This window comes from Mercenaria mercenaria, chromosome 18 (assembly GCF_021730395.1).
Source record: "Mercenaria mercenaria strain notata chromosome 18, MADL_Memer_1, whole genome shotgun sequence".
Lineage (NCBI taxonomy): Eukaryota > Metazoa > Mollusca > Bivalvia > Venerida > Veneridae > Mercenaria > Mercenaria mercenaria.
Window position 1 is genome coordinate 31,560,821 of NC_069378.1, and position 27,719 is coordinate 31,588,539.

The 27,719-nt window shown below is 33.0% G+C and overlaps 1 protein-coding gene across 1 annotated transcript; it reads right to left on the minus strand.

The window, feature by feature from the left end:
- Positions 1 to 403: 403 nt before the first annotated feature.
- Positions 404 to 27,719, minus strand: LOC123538350 (L-threonine dehydratase catabolic TdcB-like). The gene is made up of 14 exons (XM_053530012.1): positions 27,571 to 27,719; positions 11,447 to 11,528; positions 11,018 to 11,114; positions 10,256 to 10,326; positions 9,959 to 10,004; positions 8,835 to 9,020; positions 8,256 to 8,311; positions 6,934 to 7,096; positions 6,369 to 6,459; positions 5,206 to 5,281; positions 3,960 to 4,085; positions 3,516 to 3,683; positions 2,988 to 3,045; positions 404 to 2,337 (listed from the first exon to the last, which is right to left on the minus strand). Exons 2-14 carry the CDS (start codon positions 11,482 to 11,484, stop codon positions 2,230 to 2,232), a joined length of 1,284 nt encoding a protein of 427 aa, XP_053385987.1. The 5' UTR covers positions 11,485 to 11,528; positions 27,571 to 27,719; the 3' UTR covers positions 404 to 2,229.

Consider the following 27,719-nt stretch of genomic DNA (forward strand, 5'->3'; position numbering starts at 1 on the left):
CCGTGATGGCACTGCACGTTTTAGTCTCCAACGCCTGTAATTGCTTATATATAAAGTACCCGCTGATATTCGAGCACGATTTTCAAAATGGTGGGGAAATATGTCATGGTATAGACCTTGAATATTTAAACGGGGAGAAAATGTGTAGGCGGCCCGGCTAGTTCAGTCGGTACAGCATCGGAACGGTATTCCGAGGTCCCGGGTTCGAGTCCTGGTCTGGCTGCACATTTTTTTCTCACCCTGTGACATAAGCAAGATAGTGTATATCAGAACACAAAACTGTCGATTTCTTTAATTACATTGTATTTGTTAACAATATGTATTAAAATATATATATAAAAGAAGCGTAAGAAAATGGCCCCCAATTTTCAGAATGTTTGAAAGTTAATAACGACATATAAAATGACTTGTTTCAGTTTATTGATGTCTAATCGAATAAAATTGTGACACAAAGCTTGACTTCCATCTTTAAATTCCATTTAAAAAGTGTCCTCCGTGGTAACATTTCTTTTGATTTTCAAGAAATCTGTGACTGTTAGTAAACAATTTTGTAACGGCGAAAGGATTACTTGTAATAAACTTAGGAGATAAATGTCGAATTTATGGCGTTTTCTTTTTTTGTACCGAAACAGCGAACATTTCTTTGACTAAGTGTTGTTACATGTTCTTGTCCTTTGGGATCATAAAGAACATTCACAAAATTCCACTTAAGCCGGTGCTTTAGGGGCGTGAGGGGTGTTGCATATTTCATAACCTCCCACGATCCGAGTCTGCTATTAATTGTCTCGGTTGCTTTCTATGCTTCCAAAGGATCTTTTCCCCCAATGGTAATTCGGAAACGATTTATGTAACTGCAACTAATTTTGTCATGCTTTATGTGGCTTTTTTATTCGATAGACATTAAAGTAATAATATTTCATATTGTATACATGTTTTGATTACTTTTCGAAATTTTCGAAAAGTAGGGACCATTTACTTATGCAAATCTTATTTATCTCATTAGGACTATTTTTATGAAAAATACTTAAAAACAAGGAAAAAGGTTAAACAACAGCTATTCACAGTGTAAAACAAATAAATAACTTTAAACTATTATCGGTTTCATCAAAATGATATTCAATTTTAAAGGTTTCCTCTCCAAATACTATTTTTGTAACATCTTCTCCGAACATGCAAAATGATGTTTAGAAGTGTCTCAAAGAATAAAACAATCCCACGCAATCTAAAAGAAGTATGAAATTTATCACAGTACGTAATAGTTAATGATCTTTTATAATAATTCGGTAATAGTAAAATCATATTTGCTTGCACAGTAAATGACAGGCATCTGTTAGAAGAACATTTCAATAAACAAGAATATTTATAAGACTCGAGTTGAAATTTCCATTTCAACAAGATGACGTGCCGAACCCGTGTTTGTATTGCGCGGGCCTTAGGTAAAAACCTTAATTTTCTATCCAAATCCATCGGAGGATATTGATGGAACTTGGTTGGAATGTTTATTCCTTAAAGACAAAGCGCAAGACGTATGTTACAGTTGGGTTAGCCCGATGTCAAGGTCATTCCTGAAGGTCAAAACGTTTGGGAATGCTTCATATTTACTCATTTTTCTTAGCTTAAAAGGGTGATACATAATATCTAATAACATTTGTATGTCTATGTTGTCTATAAACATTTCTGCACATAGCATGTAATTAGACAGGGTTCGCGCGCACACTTTAAAAACATTTACATGTATATATTTACCTTTCAATATTTTGTTTTTAATACCACACTTTTCCAAAAAATTGAATATTTTCTACACTGAAAGGTAAATTTATACTTAGTTGATATCCAGTGAAACTTCATGATGTGTATATGAATAAGACATGTATCCATATGGTGTCATCAAAGCCAATGATATTTTATAATGTTCATTAGATGATATGATTAAAATTGGTTATATTTTGTCCTGTATTTTTAAAACACACATTGACATAGTTCAGGAACCTAAAACATCCTCTAACTCTGTTGAGTTATACACCATTAAAATTCAGAGATGATTCTGGGAATAAAAGTTAGAATGACACACATAATGTACATTTCTCAAATTCACTCTTTGTTAGTTTTATCCGTTACTATTATAGCAGTTTGAGAATATGTAAGTAGAAGCGTAGATAAGTATGGCTTATGGATGCATCTGTGACATTAGGTATGCAATAACATCCTGTTACTCAATATATATTTCAGTTAGTCATATGACGGGCCCCACTTTAGATTGTTTGGATATTTTTCCTCGAGAGCATCGTGTAACTCTTTGCTGTGTTTGGCATCACGTGTTTCACAAACGACCTTCACCTGAAGGAATGAAAATTCATAAATGTTATACATGTACTTCGTAGAATCCTTTCAATATATTTGAGTAATGAGTTTAGATTAATATTAAAGTGTTTGTGTTATGTCTTGGGTGAAAACGCGCTTATTAAAGTACGAAATGTATAAATTACATTAATTATATTAATAACTTAAAACAAAATGTATTTTGCTCATTTCTTCGTGCAGTAGAGGTCCGAAATCAACACAGGTTTTGATTTTTACATCAAATTTTGGTGTAACTATTATACAAAATATACAAAATATTATTATAAAATCTTTCTTCTTCTATTCTGCATGTTAGTACATTTTTATAAATAAATAAAATACTAAACTAAATTGAATCAATTCCGTAAGTTATTTTTGGATCTATAAAACGTCTATAATTTAAAAAAAATAATATATAATACGATAAACTGGATTTGTGTAAGCATTTTAACCAGGAACTATAACACGAATTTCATATGAAAATATCTTTGTAAAAAAAGACCTAATAATAAATCTGTACCTTAAATCACCGGTGGCGGTGTCCCACTATTAACTTTTAATTTCTATCCACCCTTTTTAGTTTTTATGCGCGTGTGCAAACATGTTTGTTTATCTTAAAATACGTGTTATTTAATCTTTGGCCTTACCATAGCAGCAAATACATCATGCTTTTCCCATGGTCTTTCGTGGAAAATATCCACGATGCTGAAGTTTAAGTAAAAAAGAAAATTCATGTTATACATAGTTTAGTTGTTGGAATGACGTAATCTTTTTCTCTTGAGGAAAACAGTTTCATTACCATAAGTTGACAATACAACGAGAAAAAAACACCGGAATAATGAACACTCAAGTGGTATTAAAAACTTCTAACATTGTTTGCAAGCGTAAAGAAATTATGACACCAGAAATTGTCTTCCTACCTAAATATAAAAATATCCATACTATAAATTGTTGAGATTTAATATTTAAAAGTATTATCTTATTAAGTTTAAACTGCATCATTTACAATTTAAAGGCATTATGGTCAATTTGTTAAATTGCGTTACCTCCCTTTGCTTATACATCTATTACCCGTAACAGTAGTCGTAAAAAAATGACAACTCTTACATGCACAACCCTTCCTGAACTTAACTTGCTTCATGCGAAACTTACATTTTGCTAAACAGTATAGTTACCTGACTTTCTGATCAGCAAGAAGTTTCGTAAGCTCTGCCATCCCGCCTGGTCTGTCGCGGACAGAGACTCTGAATCTGACCAGTCGTTCATCGGTAGCTAATGCTCTCTCAATCACATGACCCAGCACTGTTGTGTCAATGTTACCTCCACTCAGAATTACCACAACCCTAACGATTGATAGAATTTTAAATACTTTATGGAGCAACTATACCTTTCAGGTTCATATGTAAAATATTACGTAGGCTATGGTACTAACATTGACTATGAAGTAAAGCTTGAAACTTCGGACATAAAACCAGTCGTCTTAAATAATATAACGACTTAATTTTATCTTACACGTGAATTTTCTTCTCAGCAGAGGTGTGGACGGGTAAATATTAAAGGTATCTTATATGTATTTTTTCAGTATGTATGAATTTGAAGTATTTCACAAAGTTCATTACTTTTTGCCCTTCAATTCAGGTACTAGTCCTTGAATGATGGCAGCTAAGCCTGCAGCTCCACCACCTTCCACTACGGCTTTCTCCAGCTCTATGCATCTCAGGATAGCTAGTGCCATATTCTCCTCACTTGCAAAAAAAGAAAGAAAAAAATAGCAATCAATTCAATATTTAGGCATATTACTGTTACAGATGATCCTCACATTAATGCGATATTCATTTTGAACTTCCTTACTGAATTCTTCCGCAATTTGATTCATCCGCACAAACTAAATTATTTCCAAATTAAAAGTTTACTGTTGAAATGCCCCTCGTGTGATTATAGACTCAGTAGCGTTGGTCTACGGATCGCGGGGTCGTGAATTCGATACCCAGGCGGGGCGTATGTTCTCCGTGACGACTTGATAAACGACATTGTATCTGAAATCATTCGTCCTCCACCTCTGGTTCATGTGGGGAAGTTGACAGTTACTTGCGGAGAACAGGTTTGTACTGGTACAGAATCAAGGAACACTGGTTAGGTTAACTGCCCGCCGTTACATGACTGAAATACTGTTGAAAAATGGCGTTAAACCCAAAACAAACAAAACAAACAAAATACACTCACTCCAACAATTTAGACATGTGACGTCATTTCGGCGCGAAAAATGGATAACTGCATTGGCATAAAGACTCAAAGCTGAGATAAATAAATGAGCCATTAAAGGCACAGACCTCCAGAGTTTCGCTGAAAAATGACCTTTCATTAAAATTGGTTTAGTCGTATTATGAACATTAGAACAGGAGTGTTTGTTTCTAAACTATCTTAAAAATGCCAAATCAAGAACAAATATCATGCCAGAGTTGGAAATCGCGGCAACAAAAACTACCCTACGGTCTACTCTTGACGGAAGAATACGTACTTAGTTTATTAAATATAAAGCTTTACAGAGCAGTTTACCTCTAGTATCCCGTTTCGAAAGCTTTTCAATTTTAAATGAAAAAATGTTAAAACAACTATTTCTTATGTGTTTCTATAACTTATAATCTGTCAGTAACTAAGTTTGAATGCCTTCTTAAGAAATATAGAAATAATTTTCTGTTCTCTAAATACTTTCTTTTTTTGTTGTCGCACGATCTGGAGGTCAGTGCCTTCAAGAGAAATAAGTTTTACTTGTTTCTGCTGTCAGTGTTATATAAGGAATATATATATTGATACGTTTTCTTTGAAACAGATTTTATACCATGCATAAATGTTTATGTTCCTTACTTTACAGTGACAATTTTATCTATCAGTTTATGTGCAGTCTCAAATGCGTTCACTCCGACAGTTGGAACAGCCAAACCTAAATTATAAATACCAAAATATAACAGCCAAAGAATGACAATACAGAATATTGTATCTCTATAATTTCAGTATGTGATACTAGAATTAGTGCAAATGTAATAGTTCTCTTAGGACGATTCATTTCCAGTTCTCAATTCATAACATCTATTTTCAAAAACGGGGAAAAAACATAGTGATTATTTAGTGCCGTAAATTGTAGCATATTATCTATCACTTTTAACTTTTTTGTTTTAAATGACTGATTGATTAAGAGATCAGTATTAGTAACTGTAATCAAGAACTCGATGCTAATAACAAAATAAGACGGTAACTTATATATATATATATTACCAACCACGTAGATAGCACATTGTTTGCTTACTTTCTGGTATATCCATATTTTTTAAATTTCTTTTAGCATTGTTCTTGATTTAAGTAAGCTTCAGTCCATTTTTGATCGGGAACCATAGGTCACCTTTCATAGAATTGCTCTCTACTGCATCATTATAGTTTCCATTGGAGGTATGAACACATCTATTAATATCTCTTTATGTAACATGTGCAAATGTTGAGATCTGCTCAACCCAGGGCTAGACAGTAGCATGCAATTCCACTGTCATCCATGAATATGCTCAGTCAAACCGAGCTTGCAATATTTTCATTTTTTGTCGTGTTGGGCGACCTGTGGAGGTTGCACCTTTTCTATTCTATTAAATTCATTTCATTGTATGTAGAACCATATGATTTGATTCATGGCTTTGTAAAAAGATATTAGGCATCCATGAGTGAGTTTAGATATAAATTAAAACTGTAAAACCTTCTAAATTTTCAAGATAATTATCATCTGTCACTGAGAACTCCCTCCTGTCTGGTGAAAAGAGCCCTTTGTGTCTTTTTTTTACAATCTAAGAATGTGCTTCAGACATACAATGTATGAATTACAATAAATATGACACTCAGATATATGTGACAAAAAGATATGATTAAAAGCTGGTGGTTCTTTAATATACCAAATGGCGTAAAGTTATTTTATTACTGGATATTAATATAAAATTAATAATAACGATGTCATATTACTCCGACTAGCTCTGTTTAACATAATTTACCATCTGCAAGTGTAGGAGTGGTTGGTGTATATATTGGTTTTCCGGCTTTCATGGCGGCTTGGAAACCAGGACTATTCTCCGGCTCAACACCCTTATGATGAAAAAAGAAGAAGACAATCTAAATTCGAAAACTTTATATCAACATTTCTTTGTAAACAATGTAAATTTTATATCAACTCAAAGTTTTCTATATCATTCTATATACGTCAAAAGTAGGTAATACGTACGTTCAAAACACTTTTCAGGAAAACTTGTGTAAGACGTTCCCGAGGATATTTTAAATCAATCATTCGTTTTATAAGAACAAATGTAAAAGGGAGAGGTGTCACTTGATACCTACATTAGATATCTCTTTGAAGTTGTAACATGTAGTTGATAAATCGAAGAAAAAAAGATAAATTAAACTAATACTTTAAATTTCTAAAACGGGGAAAAAAATTACTTCTATTACAAATAATGTTATGAAGAAACACATATAAAATCTATCGAACGAATCTTTGCATCTGTGAAAAAATGGATGCAGAAGAGATGGGTTCAAATCGAAAATATATTTATTGATACGTACAATGATCTTGACTTTTGGAAAATTTGTTTTGATAGCGAGAGCGATTCCAGCTATCATTCCGCCACCACCAACAGGAATAATGCATGCATCAAGGTCAGGTACCTGTTCTACAATCTCCAAGCCAATCGTGCCTTGTCCAGCTATTATATCTGGATGGTCGTATCTAACATGATTATAGTAGCATTCCGTTTTAAGTTGGCAAGTACAAATACAACAGGAGCTGTCAATGGTGACAAATGCCCCCGCAGCGCCTTGACCTTTGACCTGGTGACCCCAAAGTCAATAGGAGTCGTGTACTCAATAAGTACTATCAGCATGTGAAGTTTGAAGGTCCTGGGTGCAGTGGTTCGCGAGTAAAGTGCCTTCATGCAAAAAGTTAACATTGGCCCCTGTGACCTTGACCTTTGACCTGGTAACCCCAAAGTCAGTAGCGATCGTGTACACAATAAGTACTATCAGCATTTGAAGTTTGAAGGCACTGGGTGCAGTGGTTTGCGAGTAAAGTGCCATCATGCAAAAAAAATAATATTGGACCCTGTGACCTTGACCTTTGATCTGGTAACTCCAAAGTCAGTAGGGGTCGTGTACTCAATAAACACTATCAGCATTTGAAGTTTGAAGGTCCTGGGTGCAGTGGTTCGCGAGTAAAGCGCCTTCATGCTAAAAGTTAACATTGGCCCTTTTGACCTTGACCTTTGACCTGGTGACCCCAAGGTCAGTAGGGGTCATGTACTTAATAAGTACTATCAGCTTGAGAAGTTTGAAGGTCCTGAGTGCAGTGGTCCGCGAGTAAAAAGCCTTCATGCAAAAAGTTAACATTGGCCCCTATGACCTTGACCTTTGACTTGGTGATCCTAAAGTCAGTAGGGGTCGTGTACTCAATAAATACTATCAGCATTTGAAGTTTGAAGGTCCTGGGTGCAGTGGTTTGCGAGTAAAGTGCCTTCATGCAAAAAGTAAACGTTGTGACGAACGAACGAACTAACGAACGAACGAACTGACGAAAGGACGGACAGTTGAAAACTAATATGCCTCCTTTCGGGGGTATAAAAATATGTATAAACTGTAGATGGTCATACCATATAACATAGAATCCAATTTTAATTCTTTTTATACACGCTAAACTAAAGTCACAACAAGCATGACTTAATATCAGTTTTAGACATACGCCTGAACTCGAGTTTATATACCGAAATAAGCATGCTATATAGTAATGTATACCAATGCTCTGACAAAAAGATGCAGATAAGTGGTAAGGTCCCGCTCGAGACTGATTTATAAGTAAAGTTTTGAAACATGTTCCCAAAGACCACGTATCTCACCCGTTTATGTACATCTGTCCTCCTTCTTTACTCTTTTTCAGCGCAATATTTTTGGACTGAAATTTATATTAAACTTCATTACTTACTGTCATACGACTGTTGCATTTAAACGTCTTCTTTCAAACTTTCAAGTAATGTTGATAATTTGACAAGTATGTCATATCAACTTTTAAGTCAAAATTGTTTGATAATCTACGCTTTAGTGTAACTAGTAAAGCGGATTTGAACGTACAGTGGCAAGTACCATTACAGATTAGTATGTTGATCCATTGAAGATTACTGTATTACTGGTTTGCAAAAAATGTTATTCTATTACTTCTTCTGGTTTTCTTTTATCAGTTTTGTTTGCTTTTGAGTATTTCACTAAAAATAATACAGCAGAGAAAATGATTTTAAACCAAAGCAATGTTAGAAAATAATTACAGTTTGAAAATAAAGGAAATAGCCCATGATAACAAATATAATGCTGAAGCTTTTTCGCTTGCATATTTTTTCTCCCTTTTTCCGGCTGTACATACAATTATCAGAATTGTGTTGTGTCATCAAACAAATATTTATCCCAATTAACAATCTTCTTACATCGTTTATGTTATCTCCAGAAATCGTGATGTTTGCTCCAAATTTCGCACACGCCTTTATTTTCATCATTGGGGCTATTGTTGGCATGACAACATACACTGGTATTCCGAGACACTTTCCATGATATGACAATGCTAAGGCATGGTTCCCGGCACTGGCTGCTATTACTCCTTTCTTTTTCTGCGCCTGCAAATTTCATGCGAGAGTCATTAAAAAATGTGCTCCATTAGGGAAACGGACAATTTTTAGTTATCTAAACTTGTCCTGTTTTTAAAAAGAAACTTGAATCTTTATTTTGTAACTAACACAGATAAAAACAATGTATTATGTTTAAGGACAATAGTGAATACGTATATACAGACAATCAACAACATAATTTGTTGCAAAAAAATGTAATTGTAACTTGTAAGCGACACGTCTTATTTCCTTGTATTTGCATTATATTTCATTGAAATTGATTCATTCGTAATAGAATGGACATTGGGCATGATTTATTGTGTTTTTCCCTAAAATATATTGATTTTGATACACCAAAAAACAAGACAATCTTAAAAGAATAGAATTGATGAGAAGTCTTTATTAGACAACGGTAAAGAGTGATTTTATTTTAATTAATGCGATATTTCCTAGAAACTACTATAAATCAATGACATACAAATGTAATGGCTTTATACTCTCCAAAATACGCAACAATTATGACCATCATTTTCAAGGTGTGACCCTAATATCACATGTTATCAAAAGAAACATAGTGGGTTTCATTCTATATATGAAAAATATAATAAAATATACATTGTGATAACAAACGAAAGAAATTAGAAAAATATCTATTACACGTTCCTCCTTCGAGCTGAAATTAACTCATTTTCATATCATATACTGTTAAAAACATAATGTTTTATTGTTAGTAATAAAAGTTGTATCAATGTTGTTTAGCCTCACAAATTGCTCCAGAACATTGATACAATGTAAGCTACAACCTGTTTCTAATTTGCTGCTTTCCATGTTTACATAACGTCTAAATATTATACTTCGCCACAATTCAGTACAATTTATACATGTTAGAAATACTGCAGTTAGGGGTATACATGTAATTCTAAAATGAGATGTTTTGTTTTGTATACCGGAGACAGTTTCAACAGGCTGTTCCTTGCTCCTCTTTCTTTGAAGCTGAAATGATACATTTTTGTATGAGATTTTCATATTTTTAACATTTTATTCTACCATACAATTTAATAAAATTAAGCTTTATTTTGATAAGAATTAGCTCTTTGAGAAAAACTTATCATAGGTCACACGCATTACATTGAAACGGTGACCTTTTGTCAAGATAATCTAAATATAGTTTTTGTTCTTCACAGGTTTGAACGTATGTCTACCTTTTAGCTTATTAGCGTAAGTTACAACTGAAGCAACCATACCTTCCTGTGTATTGAACAAATTCTTTCTTGGTGTAGATTTCCATTCCGTACATGTCGGACAACTGCGAGCGCTGTAAAATACCATTTTGAGTTTTCACATAAGAAAACAAAAGGTTTATTCCTGATAAGCCTAAAGCAGATCCACCGCTTACCTTCTTAAACAAGCTCTCATACAGTCGCCTGCAGGCTTACTTTTTGTACGTTTACGAATGAACTGAATTCTTAATTCAAGTGTTTTAAACCTCGTACTTAAATTTTATTACGCTCGGTCCGGTCTTTACTTAAAAATTCAAGCATCAACACTGCAAAATTGAAGTATAATTCTATTACAGTTACTGTAACCTTATTTTAGACGTATAGCGAATACTTACACTAAATACAGTCACGTCACGTTTATATACATGTAAATCAATTGACTAATTCGAAGTGCAGATGATTAGGAATAAAAAAAGAAAATACAAATTTCTTTTAATGTGTGTTTATTAGGTATGTTTGGATTTATACCTTTCAAAGGCTCATTTATTGGTCAATCGCAGAAATCAAAAATTGATTAACTTAAATTATAGAAAACACTAGGTCCTTCAGAATTTTGCTAAACGTTTTTTTATTGTTTTTTTTTTTTTTTGTTTTTTTGTTTTTTTTGTATACATTATGGAGATATATTAACCGAAGTCTCGTGACCTACATTTTTCGTTATAGCTGCAGGATGATTAGTAGGAAATGTACCAAAATACAGGCTAAAATAAGCAGAATTCTACTTACTCGACATGGTGTTTTTACAACCGCGTCGCCAATGGCTTTTTGAGCATTTATAACCTTTTCAAAGGCTACCGATTTTGGGTGGTCCGGATCGCAGAAACTAAAATATTATTTTGAATTTTAATAAAATGCGTCAGTTTAAAGTAAACCGTTTGCCATTTGTCATTATTTACTGAAAGGTAACGCCACAAATATAACTTTTTGTCGGCAAATGGCATAGGTATATTTCTTATCAAAATCAATCTCTTTGTGAAAATATTTTCTTATTATACTCATGTTCGTTGGTTGAATGTTTTTTCATTATAGTCCGGTCTTAAAATTTTAAGATTAAACAAAATAGAAATGTGAAAAAAAAACACTAGTATTTCAAAGCAGAACCGTAATAAAATTTAATGTATTTCAATTCCAAATTACGAAATTACAATTACTTACATATCCACGATCTCTTCTTCTACTTCTTGAGTTGACATGGCTAGTTGAATATCGATGTTTCTAGAACAGACTATTTGGCGGTCTTGAAATATATAAAAATAATGTCATGATGGCTCCATAGCAATTGTTACTATAGTATTCAGTATTAAGTTTCCGACATGAGCTTACTTTTACACGTTTAAAACTATTGAATCCCACAGCTCAATATCCAGTGCCCATTTATCAACAAAAGTATGATGGCTCTGAGCTTCAAATGCAACTTTACGGACTCGACATTTGTTATATACAAAATAAAGATAAACATAGGCGCAAATGCCACGCAAAAAGATCATGTAATATCTTACGCATGCGCTTCTGTCGGAACAAGTGTCAAGACATCCAGCGTTAATCAAGTTCATAAGCAGGCCTGGTTCCAATTTCACGAAAAAAGTAAAGTAATTACATAGTTAAGTCTGTTATTTTAAAATCATGCTTTTACATAAGTTATTGTTATTTCATGTTGATTTTTTCTATAACAATGTATTTATAGCTAAATTATACTATGGTTAGTAGTATTTGTCCGCAGTATTTATTTCAGTCATGCAAATATGATATTTCTATTTAAGCCCGATGTAACAAACATAAGTATTTGTTTAAGTTTATTTCTTATTTCTACACTTCGTTTTCTGTAAACTTCCGAACTGTTGCATTTTGATCTATGAAATAGTCATATACGGTTCTGATATAGATGAAAAAGACAACATTGAAGACACATGAAGGGCAAAAACAAGCATTTAAAATAACAGACTTAACTAAGCAATAAGTTAAGATTTTTCATGAAATTGGGACCAGTATTACAAATATGTACTTTTAGCGGTGCTACATGATGTGATCTTTACCAGAAAAAGAACACAATTGCTGCAAATACTTTAATGACCCATTGGGTGTTAAAGGAAGGATATGTAAAAGTATCTTCTTTGTCCCTCTGCAGTATAAAAGCGACCGGGACAATAGAAGAAATGCTGTTCAATGTATGTAGGTGTCTCATAAGACAAATTGGTTGGCCCTTTCAGTAAGGGTGACACTATAATAAACAAACACTTTACTTTTTCTAGAACTTAAATAACTTGGCACTGGTCATTATTGCGTCATTAAACGTGGATGCATAATGCAAATGATCAACACAAGGGAACAACATATCAAATAAGTGAAAACTATCGCATTATAATGATCACTTTCGTTCTTCATATTCATAGAAACTGGTTCCGTTTTCGTATCAAACTGTTGACAATTTCTCAAGGATATATTTTGTTAATCTAAATTTACAATAAAAATTAAAAAGGAAGTAAAATTCTGAAATAAAAAAAAATGTAGAAAATTTTACATTTCCTATACAGATTCATTTTGATACTTAAAACATTGTTTATGAAAACAATAGAATATATACAATAACAAATAAAATCTGTAAAACGATTCCGTGGAAGCATAGAATGCAACCAATAAGAAAAATATCAGACTCAGTTTGACTGAGTCTGTTCATGAGAGGTAATGAAATGTGCAACAAGACTTAGTCCAGCAGCATTCGCGACTGTCAAAATGAGAGCAACACATTTATCATTTTCTTATCTATCTATACTTTTTTTTTCTAAATCACACTTGATGACATGTTATGTTATGATAAAGGGATGAAAAAAAGCTGGTATTGTTCAGATATTAAAACTTTAATATTGACGTTATAAATGTACTTACCGTTTAATCCATCTAATCCAAAACAGGGATTTTCGAGAACTGCAGATATTAAGTATTTATCATTCTAAAGGTATCTGCGGTTGGTAGTAGGATCATTTTGAATTCTAAAGATATTCTTAATAATGTCAATTTTTTGCAGGTAGTTTTTTCCTATTGAACAAAATCGAGCAAAATAACAATTTCGAAAAAAAATCTTTCCTAGAAATTTTACTCTTTTTTCTGCGTGGAAATGTTACTTTACTAACTAAGAAATTTTATAACAACCCTTCACGTTAGAAAGCCATCCAACTTGATTAAGGAAGGTCCACACTATGTGCCCGGATAATCTTAACTCTGTTCAGCGACCCTAACTCAGTGCCAACATGGCGGATGTAAAGCCGATACAACTTTGTTTTCTGTGTAATTTCGATGTATAAAGGAATGTTTCGGTTGTTATATCTGTCTCCATTGATCAAGTGTATATTTATTTCAAAATGTATCATGTTAAATATATCAACCCTTTTGTTTGCAGATGGAATACCGACAAACAAGGCAAACTTTTCAATGAAAAATTATACAAAAACTCTTAAAAAATACTTATATGCTTTTGATGCCTCTACTATTTTGTTGTTTGAAAGCAAAAATATACTGCTTTATAGGCCCGTTTACACTATGTTGTTAACCTACTACATGTTGACACAATACATGTTCAAACACCTAACTGACAAGTATTCTATAGAAATGAATGGGTTGACAAGTACATGGTCTGATTATTATTTTAAACATTACTTTACTTTATAAGCGGTATTGTCTTCAAACTTTGTCATTAATTTTACAAGATGTTATATGTATGCCCACTACAGTAATTTTAATATTATGTAAATAGCAATGTTTGCAAAAATCTGGATAAACCCTCGAAAACAATTCAATATAAAAGTCAAAAGTATTATATAATTATATAAGAAATTATTTAATACCACCGATGTTCGAAGTTCTGTAACCCCCATCTCTCTCTCACACACACACACACTGTTTTAGAAGAATTGCGTTTGTTTCAAATCTTGTGTATCTTATAGTGTAAGAGATTTTATAGAGGTGCTAATGGAATATTTTGATATTGTTTAAATGGGATTAGATTTATGATTAATTATTAAATATGATAGTTTCAGACGGTATGTAGGGAAGAACAGTGTGTGTGTGTGGGGGGGGGGGGGGGGGGGGGGGGGGGAGGTGATCATGGACTGACAGGGCAGGGGTGTGGAAATCCGCACATTTTTCACTTGCCCACGGACACTTAAAAATCCACTAGTCCGAAGCCAACTTTCACTCGCTCGGATTTGTAATATTAAATCTTCATGAAACTGCAAATAGACTTGAGAGTTATATAATTTTAGGACAATGAAAAGAAAAGCATATCACAGTAACTGTGGTAAAAAATAAGCTGTTAAAATATTTGCCTTTTAAAGTTTATAAAAGTTTGAAATCGCGCAAGCAGGGTTCGGGATCTTTTGATGCCATGTCGGAAACACTGTTCACGAAATGGTGCAAAGCCAAATGAATTCAGAGAAAGACTCTTAAAACGTTCCGACTTGCTTTTAGTCATACTTGCGATCTCTGTGTGCTTTTGATTTTCATTTGGCTGACTACTAGCTCCCATATTTCCTTTGACAGTGACTTATTGTCTCAGCAGTTTGAATTCTACTAACAAACTTGTCGAAATACTTTTTTAAGTTGTTTACGTTTCTGATTTTAATCATAGTCACCGAGTTACAGTGTGCGCAAGACCTAGCCAAAGAACCAATCAGATCATAGAAAGTGATGCTGAAAAACACAGATGCATGTTTTTTTCTAAAACTGCAGCAATCGCGAGACATTCAGCAAGTACTAGTATATCACGGATTTCATACATTAAATTATCTTTATCACACCCATACACTTGAAGCACACTGTGGGGAATCACATGATCAAAATAATCTCTAAACCAAAGTTATATTTTGAAGAACATGAATAAATTTCCTGTCATGATCAGATATGAAATATAAACATAGCCTATCTTGTGACTAATGAAAATTGTTAAATTATCATGTAGTTGACATTAATGATAGATATCCTGTTATTACAAACACTAGGGAAAATAATAAGTATCAGTTTCTTGAAGTGTTCCAGATAATCAAAAGGTTATTGTAATTGAAATCTATGTAGATTTAGGATACATGTATGTCGGCATATGAGAGGGTATATTTTAAATTTACAGCAAAAGATTCTTCAATATTATCCCATATTATTCATATTTTTATATTTGGTTTAGAGATTATTTTGATCATGTGATTCCCCGCAGTGAAGCAACACACAATCTAAATGATATTTTTTGTTTTCTCATTTTATACCTGAAAACTTCTGCTTGTCCGCGGACACACAGAATGTAAAATGCACTTGTCTGCCGGCAAAAATTCACGAGCTGGACAAGTTGGATATAGGAATCAAACATCCCTGCAGGGGTGGGTGGATCAAAGAACTTCGAGCATCTATAATTCATGCATAAAGCACAGACGAACAGCTATGTTTTCGTTTGGTTAGGTGTTTATCCATTCTAAGTTCGTATTTATCCAGCACTGTTTCCTATACCAGTCAGGAATTATCTGCAAATCTAAACCCACTTCATAATCAATACAGTTTTGTCGCTATAAAAATTTCAAACTTTGATATTGTTAAACATAGTCTAAGAGACGTTTTTTAACTAATACAGTTGATAAGTAAGGTCTTATTGCAATTTCTGGTACTAAAAGCAGTTAGAAACATGAAACATGTTCATTTTGAAGACTTCTTTGAGTACATTTTAATGAATTCAAGCCACATAATGTGACTTGTTGATTGAAATATTTAGTACACAAAACATGTTATCAATACTGGATATTATGGCTATCAAAAGTTTTACGCTAACATTGCATACTAACATAAAAACATGAAAAACGACAGGGAAATTAACTACATACATCGCCTTTCTGTCAGCCATGTTGGCACTGAGTTAAGGTCGCTGAACAGAGTTAGGATTATCCGGGTACATAGTGTGAGGTCGGTGGTTCTACCAAGGTGCCCGCCAATATGGAGGGGCACCTGGGGTCTGCCTCAACCATCAAAGCTAGAAAGCCGCTATAAGACCTATAAATGAGCCGCCCAACATTTCTTATAATAAGACATTTGAAAATAAAGTCAAAATTGAATTAATAATGGTGTTCTTTATTGGCGATCAAACGTAATCAAGGTATTTTGAAAATGCGTAATACTCAGTGGTCTTTAAAATGATGTGTAACATGAATGCTTATGTCTTATAATTAAAGAGAAATTAAGAAAAAAAAATGTTACGAAAAATGCGCATTGAACAGTAGACCTTTATCTATTGAGTCTATAACCAAATGAAATGTCATAACAAATTTGAGCCGCAACATGCGAAAACTAACATAGTGCGTTTGAGACCAGCATGGATCCAGACCAGCCTGCGCATCTAATGGTTTCTCTCATTGCAATAGGCTTTGAAAGCCAACAGCATGGATCCTGGCTGGTCTGGATCCATGCTGGTCGCAAACGCACTATGTTGGTTTTCTCATGGCGCGGCTCATTTCTAATCTACTACCATATACTAACGTTTTGTTTCATTTTCACGAAATTTAAAACATTAGAAGCAATTTGAACACATGTCTCAATTTAGCCTAACAAAACAAATTCCGCTTTCAAAGTAATTAAGTATTGATAATTCAAAGCAACTGCTTACCAAACAAAAATCCTATGACAATGACGCTGTAAATGATAAACGCCTCTAAAAATGCGTTATTTTTTTTTTTTTTTTTTTTTTTTTTTTTTGTTGTGAACAAATATAATTTCTTTGACTGCGTCTGACGGAAGAGGGGGAGGACTCTATGATGAGCAGTTTTTAAATCCTACCAGGACTGAACTGTTTTGATATTTGTCTTCTGGCCTGTTTCGTCGGGCCCTTAAGGGTGTTTCTCTTGTTGCTCTGTCTTCTGAAAAGGCATTGAGTACATACGTTTTTGGTTCTTAAGGTTTGCTTTTTATATATTTATACATGAGCATTTTTGTGTTTTACATGCCATGCCTTTTTATTTCCATTACGTGTGTTAGAGATTCACCTGGAGGGGATTACTTTTATTTACACTGTCCCATGTCTTTGGAACATGGTGGGGGTAAGAGTGAGGTTGGGTGCGCACAATAAACCGGTTTAAGCTTCCCAGTGGTGTTTTTGCCACTGACCGTTCCAAGGCGGTGCCCCACTGTGTTCCTTTGTTTGTTCGTTTTGTCCTTGTGTGTTGACTTTGTGTGCGCGCGTGTGTGTATGCTTATTATTCGTCTTGTCCTTATGTGTTGGCTTTGAGTGTGTGTGTGTTGTTCGTTTTGTCCTGATGTGTAAGCTTTGAGTGTGTGTGTGTGCGTGTGTGTGTGTGTGTGTGTGTGTGTGTGTGTGGTGCACGCGGTTGCGTGCTGGGGGGTTCGTTTTGAGGAGGCTGCGCTTTTGGTGCGTGGCATTCCCTAGAGACCGTACCATAGCTCTTCGCATACTTTGATTTTTCAAACTAAAGTGATTTTTACAAGTGCACCGGTTACGATAAAAATGTAAACAACGGACTCTGTCTATGAAACTTTGAAATGAATGAATGACAGTCGATCTCAGTCATAATACTGATTGACAGTGAATGCTAATGACTCCATGTGTTGCAGAAAGGTATTTAGTTTGTAACTGTAATTTCCCATCAATTGAAATCCTCTCAAAACTGGTAAAATAATTACTTATATTTGGACAAATCTCATCGTCTTTGCCGTTCGGCAGCTGCAAAAGGGCAAATATAAAAGATTCAGTGTAAGTAATATTTTACTGGTACTGCCAGTTAGTAAGTTCATACTCTGAACAACACGTCAGAGAAATTTGGGCAGATTTGACCAATTATGACGTTGGCAGCATTAGATTATATTTTTTCTTTACACAAAAATTGCCGTTAGACGCCGATAATCCGGAATTCACCGATTATTGTTCCAGTTCACGCAATGTAATCCAGCAATTAAACTGCATAGCTATTAGCTACTGCTGTTATAGGGAAGTGGTAGAGTGTCTGCCTTAGGGGTGAGAGGTCCTGGGTTCGAGTCCCAGTTAGAGCTTAACTCTTTTTAGATTCTGCTAAAGCATAGTTTTGCTGTTAATAGACTGTTCCAGATGTTCTAAATTTTTAGCACACAGTATCATGGATCAGTATCTAGCAATCCAGATCAAAGTTGAATGTTAAATCAAATGCACCCAATTAGAAAATATTGACTATATTATGCCCCTTTGATGTTTATGCTCTCCATGTTCAAGAAGAGTTACATTTCCTTGATCACAAAATTTTCGTTATCATGAAAATATTAAATGCTCATAACTCCGCACTTCTGGTTAAAATATTGTCTATATTTCTGTTTTTGAGAAATATATGGACATTTCTCTTCATTTCAAAGCTTTTTAACTTCAAACCTATGATTTGAAAAACTTAGGTACTATCTCTACATTCCCTGTTTGATATTTTTCTTTGTTTTTTTTACAATAACACTTCTTGTAAGAAACTTTATACCCAAGGCTGTCAGAAAAAATATCACAAACGTCTTTCTGATATCACAGTTTATAAACACAAATACGGAAGTACCAAGGTGACAAGTGTGCGGCCACGAGATAAAAACACATATTTGTCACCCAAAAGTACTTTTCTTTCCGTGTGTTTTTGGAAAATCTATTCGTCTAAAAACATTGTTTAAATAAAAAAAAAAAGACTAATACTCCTGTTACAACTGGGTCTTATTGTTGTTATTTTTTCGGATTTAGTCGAGTCCTATCAGCTGCTTTCGATACTATCGACCACAAGACACTACTGCACCGCCTACACGACCACTTTGGTATCGCAGGGAAACCACTCGAATGGATAACTTTATATCTGAACGACCGCTACACAACTGTGACCATAGATAGTGAATTGTTAAAACCAGTTGACATACAGTGTCCCACAGGTGTCCGTTCTCGGACCTAAATTTTTCACAATGCACACTAAACCAGTTGGTACAATATGCCAGAAACATGGACTAAATCACCATTTTTAAGCCGACGATGGGCAGTTTTATTTATCTTTCAAACCAAAAAGTCCGGTCTCTCAGAATGATACTTTACGCTGTGTTGAAAACTGTCTCGTAGAAATTGTATCTTGGATGAACAGCAACATGTTAAAAATCAATGCCGATAAAACTGAAGTCATTGTATTTTCCTCTCAAAGAAACGAAAAACATATTGAATCGGTTTCTGTGAAAATTGGAGAAGAGAACATTAACCATCTCAATGTGTAAGGAATCATAGTGCTTTTCTAGACTCCAAAATGAGCATGGAAAAACTTATTAACTCAGTTTGTAGATCAGGATACGGACAGCTACGTCAAATAGGCCACATCAGGAAATATCTAAATACAGATGCAACAAAATCGCTAGTAAATTCACTCGTCACTTCACGCCTTGATTGTTGCAATGCGCTCTTGTATGGTGTGCCGAAGTCCTTGCTGAATAGACTTCAAAATCTTCAGAACACTGCAGCTCGAATCATAACGAGAATATCGCGTTTTGATCACATCACACCGGTCTTAAAAGAACTGCATTGGTTACCAGTTACTCACAGAGTGGACTTTAATATTCTAGTTCACACATACAAAGCATTGCATGAACAATCACCGATCTATGTTAAAGACTTGCTAGAACTCTATCAGCCAGCAAGAAATTTGAGATCCAAGAACAACTAAAACAACTACTTGTTCCAAAAAGCAAAACTGTGAGGCACGGTGATCGTAGTTTTTTATCAGCTGCACCGAAGTTATGGAATACTCTTCCGGCTACCATTAGAGACGCTAAAAGTTTGGATGCTTTCAAAAGATCATTAAAAACACACTTTTTCTTCAAGGTCTATTGAAACTAACTTTGCACTGGAAAACAATTTGTTGTATGACTTTGCAATAGAACTTATTTACTGTTGTTTATTGTTTTTAAAATATCTAGTACAATTAATATGTAGAGTCAAACCTGATTCAGGCTAACTACCTTTTATCCGTGCAGGTTGATCATGGTCTGCATTGTTTGCTATTTAGTTGGTGAATTTTTACTGGACACCCCTTCAAATAATAAGTCGTACTGCCCAAATTGAATGATGGACCAGTCCATTTTAGGAATTTAGCAGGGTTAATGTTAAATTAATGTGTTCTGCAAACAGTCAACCTCGTTTCAGCATAGTTTTAGAAACATAGTGGTATAAACTTAAAAAATTTTTTAATTCACAATATATTTTGTATGGAAAGAAAAATACTTTTTTTCGTATAAACAACATTGGCGTAATGATATCAAGGATGTTCCTTTCCGCAAAATTGCGCGCGCAATCATATGTCATTTACCAAAAACATAAAATGGCGTCATTCGAAAAATTCTTTCAAAATTTGACGCCAAAATTTCAAAAAAGAGCCGCAAATTGTAGTTAAATCTAATTTTTCTGACGATTAATATCAAAATTGAATCGGCATGACTAAATGATTTTTAACTGGCTTGAACAATATTTTAAATAAAATCCAGGAACTGTATTTTTATTGGAAGGCGAATTACAGGTCTTTTTGGCTGTTCTATTTAGATGTTTAAAAGATCGATATCCTGATATATATCTTGACTTTCAGTTACTCATGGAAAGTAAACCACTTATTTTGTAGCAAGTTACTACAAAAAAAATGTAAATATAAGAATTGAATGCTATTTTTGTGTGTTTATACGGGTATAAACCGCATTTGGTCTTCTTGCAAATCATCCAAGAATCGCTAGCCCAATTCATGTATTTGAAAGAACCCCCTATACCCGTATAAATGCACAGAATAGCATTTGATTGTTATACACATCATAATAATTCAATGAATGTTATACATAAGCACATGTCTTGGGCTAATTGTCAGTCAGTGTGTATAATACTTGTTTTCATTTTATGCAAATTATGATATTACTATCATGAATACAAAGAAACGTTATTCGTGTGGATCTTTAAATAGCCTGGCTCCCTGGCTGCATGGTTATTTTTTATATAAATAATGCAAACATTTTATAATTAAATTTTAAGCCTCTAAAATAGCACATTTTATCTGATGGCTGAACCTATGTTCGGAGCCAGGGGCAATAAAAAATATCAACGTAGAAACAACCGGCTAGAGTAACCTCCCTCTTACTAAATAAAACTTGTAATATATGTAAAGAAGAACTAACATAGGGACGGGAGCCAGTCTAGTTTTTAAATAATTAATCTTATTTCATTTAATATTCTTTTCCACACACACTATGTCTTTGTCAAATTTACTGAAAAACGGCTCGAAATAATTTCGCAAAGTTTTTATATATTCAGGAAAGGATAATTCTAGAAAAAATGTCAAAATATTAAAAACTTTCACTTTTCAATATTTTTGTTATTTTTGATAAGCTAGCCATACCCGACTTTGAAGTGACGTTGCTCCCGTTTTCACTAAAAAACGTTGTATAGGAATGGTAAAAATATTTCACGGCATTTTTCGAAAATTACATGGAAGTGGCAATTTCCACAAATTTAAAAATTTGAAAACGTCGTTTTTCTTTCTTCTTTCATACATTTTGCTATTAAAAGAAACAGATACTGTCTAGTATCGAATGTATTTGTATTACGCAGATATGGATATAAGTTTTTGAACTGTAGCTTAAAGATAGATATGAGAGAAAATTCAGCTGTTTTATGTATTTTAACTTGGAGTAAAATACAGACGTACGTCGTCACAAGTAAATTGACTCGCTTATAACCAAAAAATAATTACAAATTCCTATCGGATGTAATTTAAACTTTAAAAAGAAATCAAAATTATATGTTGGTTGTTAAAAAATTACAAAGTACAATTTCTCCTGAATTATCATTATTGTATATTATTACTGTCATTGATAATTATGACAAAGGTTCGGATTAGAAGGGTAAATTTTAAAGTAATTTGATACAAAAATCTCAAAAGTTTGTTCGGTTTTCGGAATAGAGAGGTTTCGGATTACAAGGGTACTTTTGCAATAGAGAATGAATACGAATATTAGGGACCAAACAGTTTGTTCAGTTTAGAGAGGTTTCCCCATTAGAGGGTTCGGATTAAGAAGGTTCCACTGTATATGAATAAATCTAAGTTCTAGAATCCTGTTCATATTTTGAATGTATATGTTTTAACTCTGTATTATGTAATTTTAAAGCGCAATAGAACATTTTATAATTTTTGCGCAATATAAATGCAATGTATTTGTATTTGTATTTATATTATGGCAAAATTACGTTTATTCTGTCCTTATAACAAGACTAGCGATTGTACGAGCCAACAAAACGTATTATAAAAAAGTTTATTTGGATAGAAATTACCGTAGTTTTAATAATGACTAATTTGATGAAATTTTCCACGCACATGGTCATTTTAGTGCAAAATTTGCGATCGAACATGACACTGAAGTTTGAGTCGTCCGAATGTCCCTTAGTGTGGGCTTAGATCCTTAACCTTATTATTTAGTTTGTAGTACTGAAATAGTTTTACAATTAGGTATGACTTTTATTAAGATATCCTTTGTATATTCTGTTGAAGTTGATATTTAGAAAATATTCTCTTTAATAGAATCTACCTGCGTTTAAAGCATTCTATGTTGCGAATGTCAGACAGAAAGATGATGCTACCTACGACATGATGGGAATGGAGCGATACAAAAACACGATGGTAACGGAGCAAAGGCACGTAAACGAAGACGTCTAGAAACAAAAAAATGTTTCTTCTATCACTCTCTGGAATGATGTTTAGTTCATATCTGATTCCTACAAAATAAAACTGCTTATTACGAATTAGGTGGATCAAATAGTATCTATGTTGTACAAGGTTTAGCTTACCAAAAGGTTGCTTCTAGCGCATATAAAATATTCCTTTTAAGGGATATTGTTTTAGCATAATGTTACAAATGTTTAATAATGCAATGAGAAAAATATGTTCTGTCGTGTGTGGTGCAAACAACTATTAAAGAACTAATCTAAGTATTAACAGTTTTATCATAACCCAAAGTTGTTTTTGAATAAAGCAAGTACAGTACATATTATGCTATTTGATAGCATTTGTCTTGCAGTCTGTATTTCACTTCGGAATATTTTCATCACGCGACTACACTGGCCAGCGAGTACCTGTACACTTAACACAAAGACATTTCATACGTGCATTTACAATTCGAAAAACAATTCAGAAAGAGTCAAAAAGTACGCAAAAGAAAGCACTTGCAAATCTGAAACGTTAGAAGCTAAAAAAAATCACGTGACCAGGGACAATTTCATTACGTAATTTTTTTTGGCGGGAGTCTATTTTGAGATGAAGCATATTCATTTCATTAATCTCGATTCTTTACTATGATATATTCAATCGAGGAGTTACATGATTTAAACTTTAGTATTGTGTCTTGTTATTCTGTTATTTTACGTAGTTTTATTGTACTAATGACTGAAATAAAGATTGATTATGCGTAAACACATATTGGGCTAGAGTCTATTTGTAATGAATATGCATGAGTCCAAGATGGCGGCGCCCTATGGGAAATCGAATTCCTTTGACGATACCCTTGTATCCATTACATACTCAGTCAAGTGTAACCTGTTCACCATAAGTGTTCCTTCCCTTGAGAAGGAACAACAAGTAACATAAAGTATATATTTTTTATTCTCTAAATAGTTTAACATTGTTTAAACGATTCTAACATAAAATCATAACTAAATTGAACATTTGAACAGCATGTACATATTGATATAGCTAAAGTTTCTAGTTATATTTTACAAAATGTTCTGCGGGTAAAAAGATACATAGCCAGCGAAACTGTTTAAGGCATAGGGCCTTTTTCCTGTGACAATTTTACAATTTCAATTTTATGGCCAAGAATGTATTTTCCGTACATGTAAACATCGGACAAAATCTCAATTTCAATGTTTTCTTCCCGATATTGTAAAATGCTTACTCCTAGTTTAAATGGGTCAACAGGTTTCTTGTACTAAAATAGAAATAGACTGGCCCGGTGTATATGTTGGTCGGGGCTACGGATATGCGATATGTATTGTATTTTGTCATTATTTTTTAGCATGGAACCCCCTCAGTTTGGAACCGTCCATGTTTACAAACACGTTTGTTTATTTTATGAGGAGTATTATACATGGAAATATTGCCATAGTTATACCTAAGATGTTCTGAAGGGTTTATAAAATCGTTTTGTGACGGTTAGTTAAAAATTAATCAAAAGATAATTTGAAGATTTGAATGTTCGTAATACTATCTTCTAGGGTATTTCGAATTACGTTTAACATACATGATATTGCCTTATGTTTGAAGAGAAATCAAGGGGAAAAAGACGGTTACGGAAAATGTTGATCAAACAGCAAATAACAATAGGCCCTATTCATTTCTTATAGCAGCCAATGGTACTACCATTGCGACAAACTTAATTGCGTACAGCCAAAACATGGCAATACCTTGATAAGAATACACAAATTAAACAGACTTTTATGAAAAAGAAATAACCCGTAGTGTGAGGAAACATTTTGCAAGGCGTATTATCCCCGTATATACAATGTCATCAAGCAGAATGTTATGAAAAATAAGCAAAGTGACAAGTATCACGAGTCGTTGTAACAGTGTGATCTACATTGCAGTATATGCGTAGATACAAAAGTATTGAAACGCATATGTGTCTTTTTACGCTTTTAATCATTTTTTACCTATTCTATTGAAAATCTTCATAAACACTAATTGATTTTGCATTTTTATATGCATAAAATATGATTGATCCACTTGAACTGAAAACTTATAGATGTAGAAAATTACTCTCTACCAAATGGGTATAAACAGGTAGAAAATGCATCAATCTTAAACATTCATCTTTCATTTATTACAATTTTGATGAGATTCAGGCATTTTAAGATAGAAAAATAGATTATTCTGATCCATATATTGATAATGTACTCTTACCTTCGTACATCATTTTGACGTCATTTTGACGTACCATCTTTGTTTGGAAAACAAGGCTTAAATGACTTGATATTTGACAAGTCAACGGTTAAAAAACTTCACTTCAGCTGATTAAAGTATACCCCGGTCTTTCTGTGTGTCTACCTGTCCACCTATTTGTCTGTCTGATTTAGAAAAAATGTGATGACTGTTGCAGAGGTTTAAATATTCGGGAAGATACAAATACCTTATATTGACAAACTGTTATTTCTTACACACAAGAGACAGCAACGGTCCAAGTTGACCAGACGCTTATTGATATTTTCTTGTAAAGCGTTCGTCTTATGACAGACTTACAAATGAAAATAGGACAACAATTTCGCCATTATTACAAAATATCTCTAATTTCAAAATAGCTCAACAAATTCGCCATAATTTCAAAATAGCTCAACAAATTCGCCATAATTTCGGATCGAGGATGACCTCTTTCAAGTCTTTACCGGACAAAAAAGGCTCCACACAAATAAAATATATTATTATTATTAATGTTCTACTATTCTATTTCATTGATTATTTCAAATGGCGTATTTAAACATTCATTTTGATTTTTCATATAAATGTTTAGACATTTTATTTGTTTTCGGTATAATAAAATAAGAACTGCATTCCAGAAAGGGTGATATAAAATGTTTACCCCTCTAAGTATGAATATCAACCTCGGCTAATGCCTCTATCAATATTAATAGTTCACATTCCTCGTGGTGAACATGTTTCATACCACCTTCTCAGAAATGCAATATTTATATTAAATATGTAAGGAAAAAAGGAATAGGAGTCGTTATAGTGTGTAAGAACAGACATACAATTAGAAAATGGTATAAGGTTATTAGTATTATCATTGGTTCGGCCTTGCGGTAAGAGTTAGGAACAAGAATAAAACTTGCCAGCCAGTAAAAATCTTTGTAATATTTGACCGACCAGTGATACTATTGAGCTTGATAACTGTTTTCTCAGGTTAATCTGTTTTGCTCTTTTCAAATAAGTGTCAATGAGATGATAGTTTGGTATTCTTACAGTCGTCATAAATTAAGAGCATACATTTGTAAACCTGTATAAACGAATTCTCTATTTAATTTTGGTCTTAAACAAACGGATTGCTTTGTTTCGCGTCAATACGGCAAATGACTTTATACTATGTGAATAATCTGAGGATACTACCATGAAAAATACAACATTGAAACAATAATTTTAGATACATTTCATAAACAGTTGTTGTTATATACAATCCTTTTATAGTCATAGTCTATAATATATAATAGATTTACAGATGGTCTAAGTTGTAATTTTATTTGTAAATTGTTTTTGTCGCAATATTCAGCATTTCAAAACTTTTTCGCTAAATTTTAAATAGATATTATAACTGGTAAGTAAATTAAAAAGCTTATATTGTCCAAATACATATGAATGTTGTATATATTTAATAAATGTTTAGTTTATTTCTATCTCATTGTTAGATTTATTATTATTGATATCAATATCATCTCTTTTGCTTCCGATGGTATATTATTGAAATAATTATTCCGATTTATAATCATCATCAGTATTATTAAAACAATAATAATCATTACTTTTATTAAAATAAAACAACAACAACAACAACAACAAAAATATTGTATCTCTGAATAGTACTGTTCCGTGATTGGAGTTTTCTTATTATTGTACAATTTCATTTTCCCTCAGTGTAAAAACAAGATGAAATACCGAGTACGATTTTAAAAGAATGTATCTGAAGACAAATCTACACATACATCAGTATTTAATTTCTTATATTGATGTACTTCTAAGAGAAAATTATACCAATTTTTGATTTTAATATTTCAATTGAAGAGCTTTAAAATATTTTTTTGTTTTTATATATCATTATAATATTCTTATTTTAATCATGATTATCATTATTCATTTTATTGTAATTATTATTATTATTATAATTGTTATTATTATTATTATTATCATCATCATCATTATTGGTAGTAGTAGTTGTAGTAGTAGTAGTCGTAGTATCAACGTCATAATTGATTTCTCAAGTATCGGTACGGTTGAAATATTTCAAATATAATTTGATAAGTAAAAAAAAAGTTATAATATAATCCAAGACTACTTTGCACTGTGAGCAATAAATATAGCCATTAACACTTATATTAGAATTAAAATGTTTGTCTTCTCAATTACGTGTCATCGTCTGAAATTAATGTATATGCTATTTAAGATAAAATCAATATTTTGAATTTCTATTTGATCAGCAAATTATTAAATCATATATATGTGGATAGACGAAGTCTTTAGACATAATCAATTACCTACCTGCTCATTCACTCTTCCCTGGTTGATGTATCCAATACAGAAATTGTAATAACATTTACTTAGTCAAACATTTTATGAATTTAATAAACAATATTAAGTTGCTAGTCTTACCTTACGAAGTGAAAAAGAAGCATTGACACTTTGATACT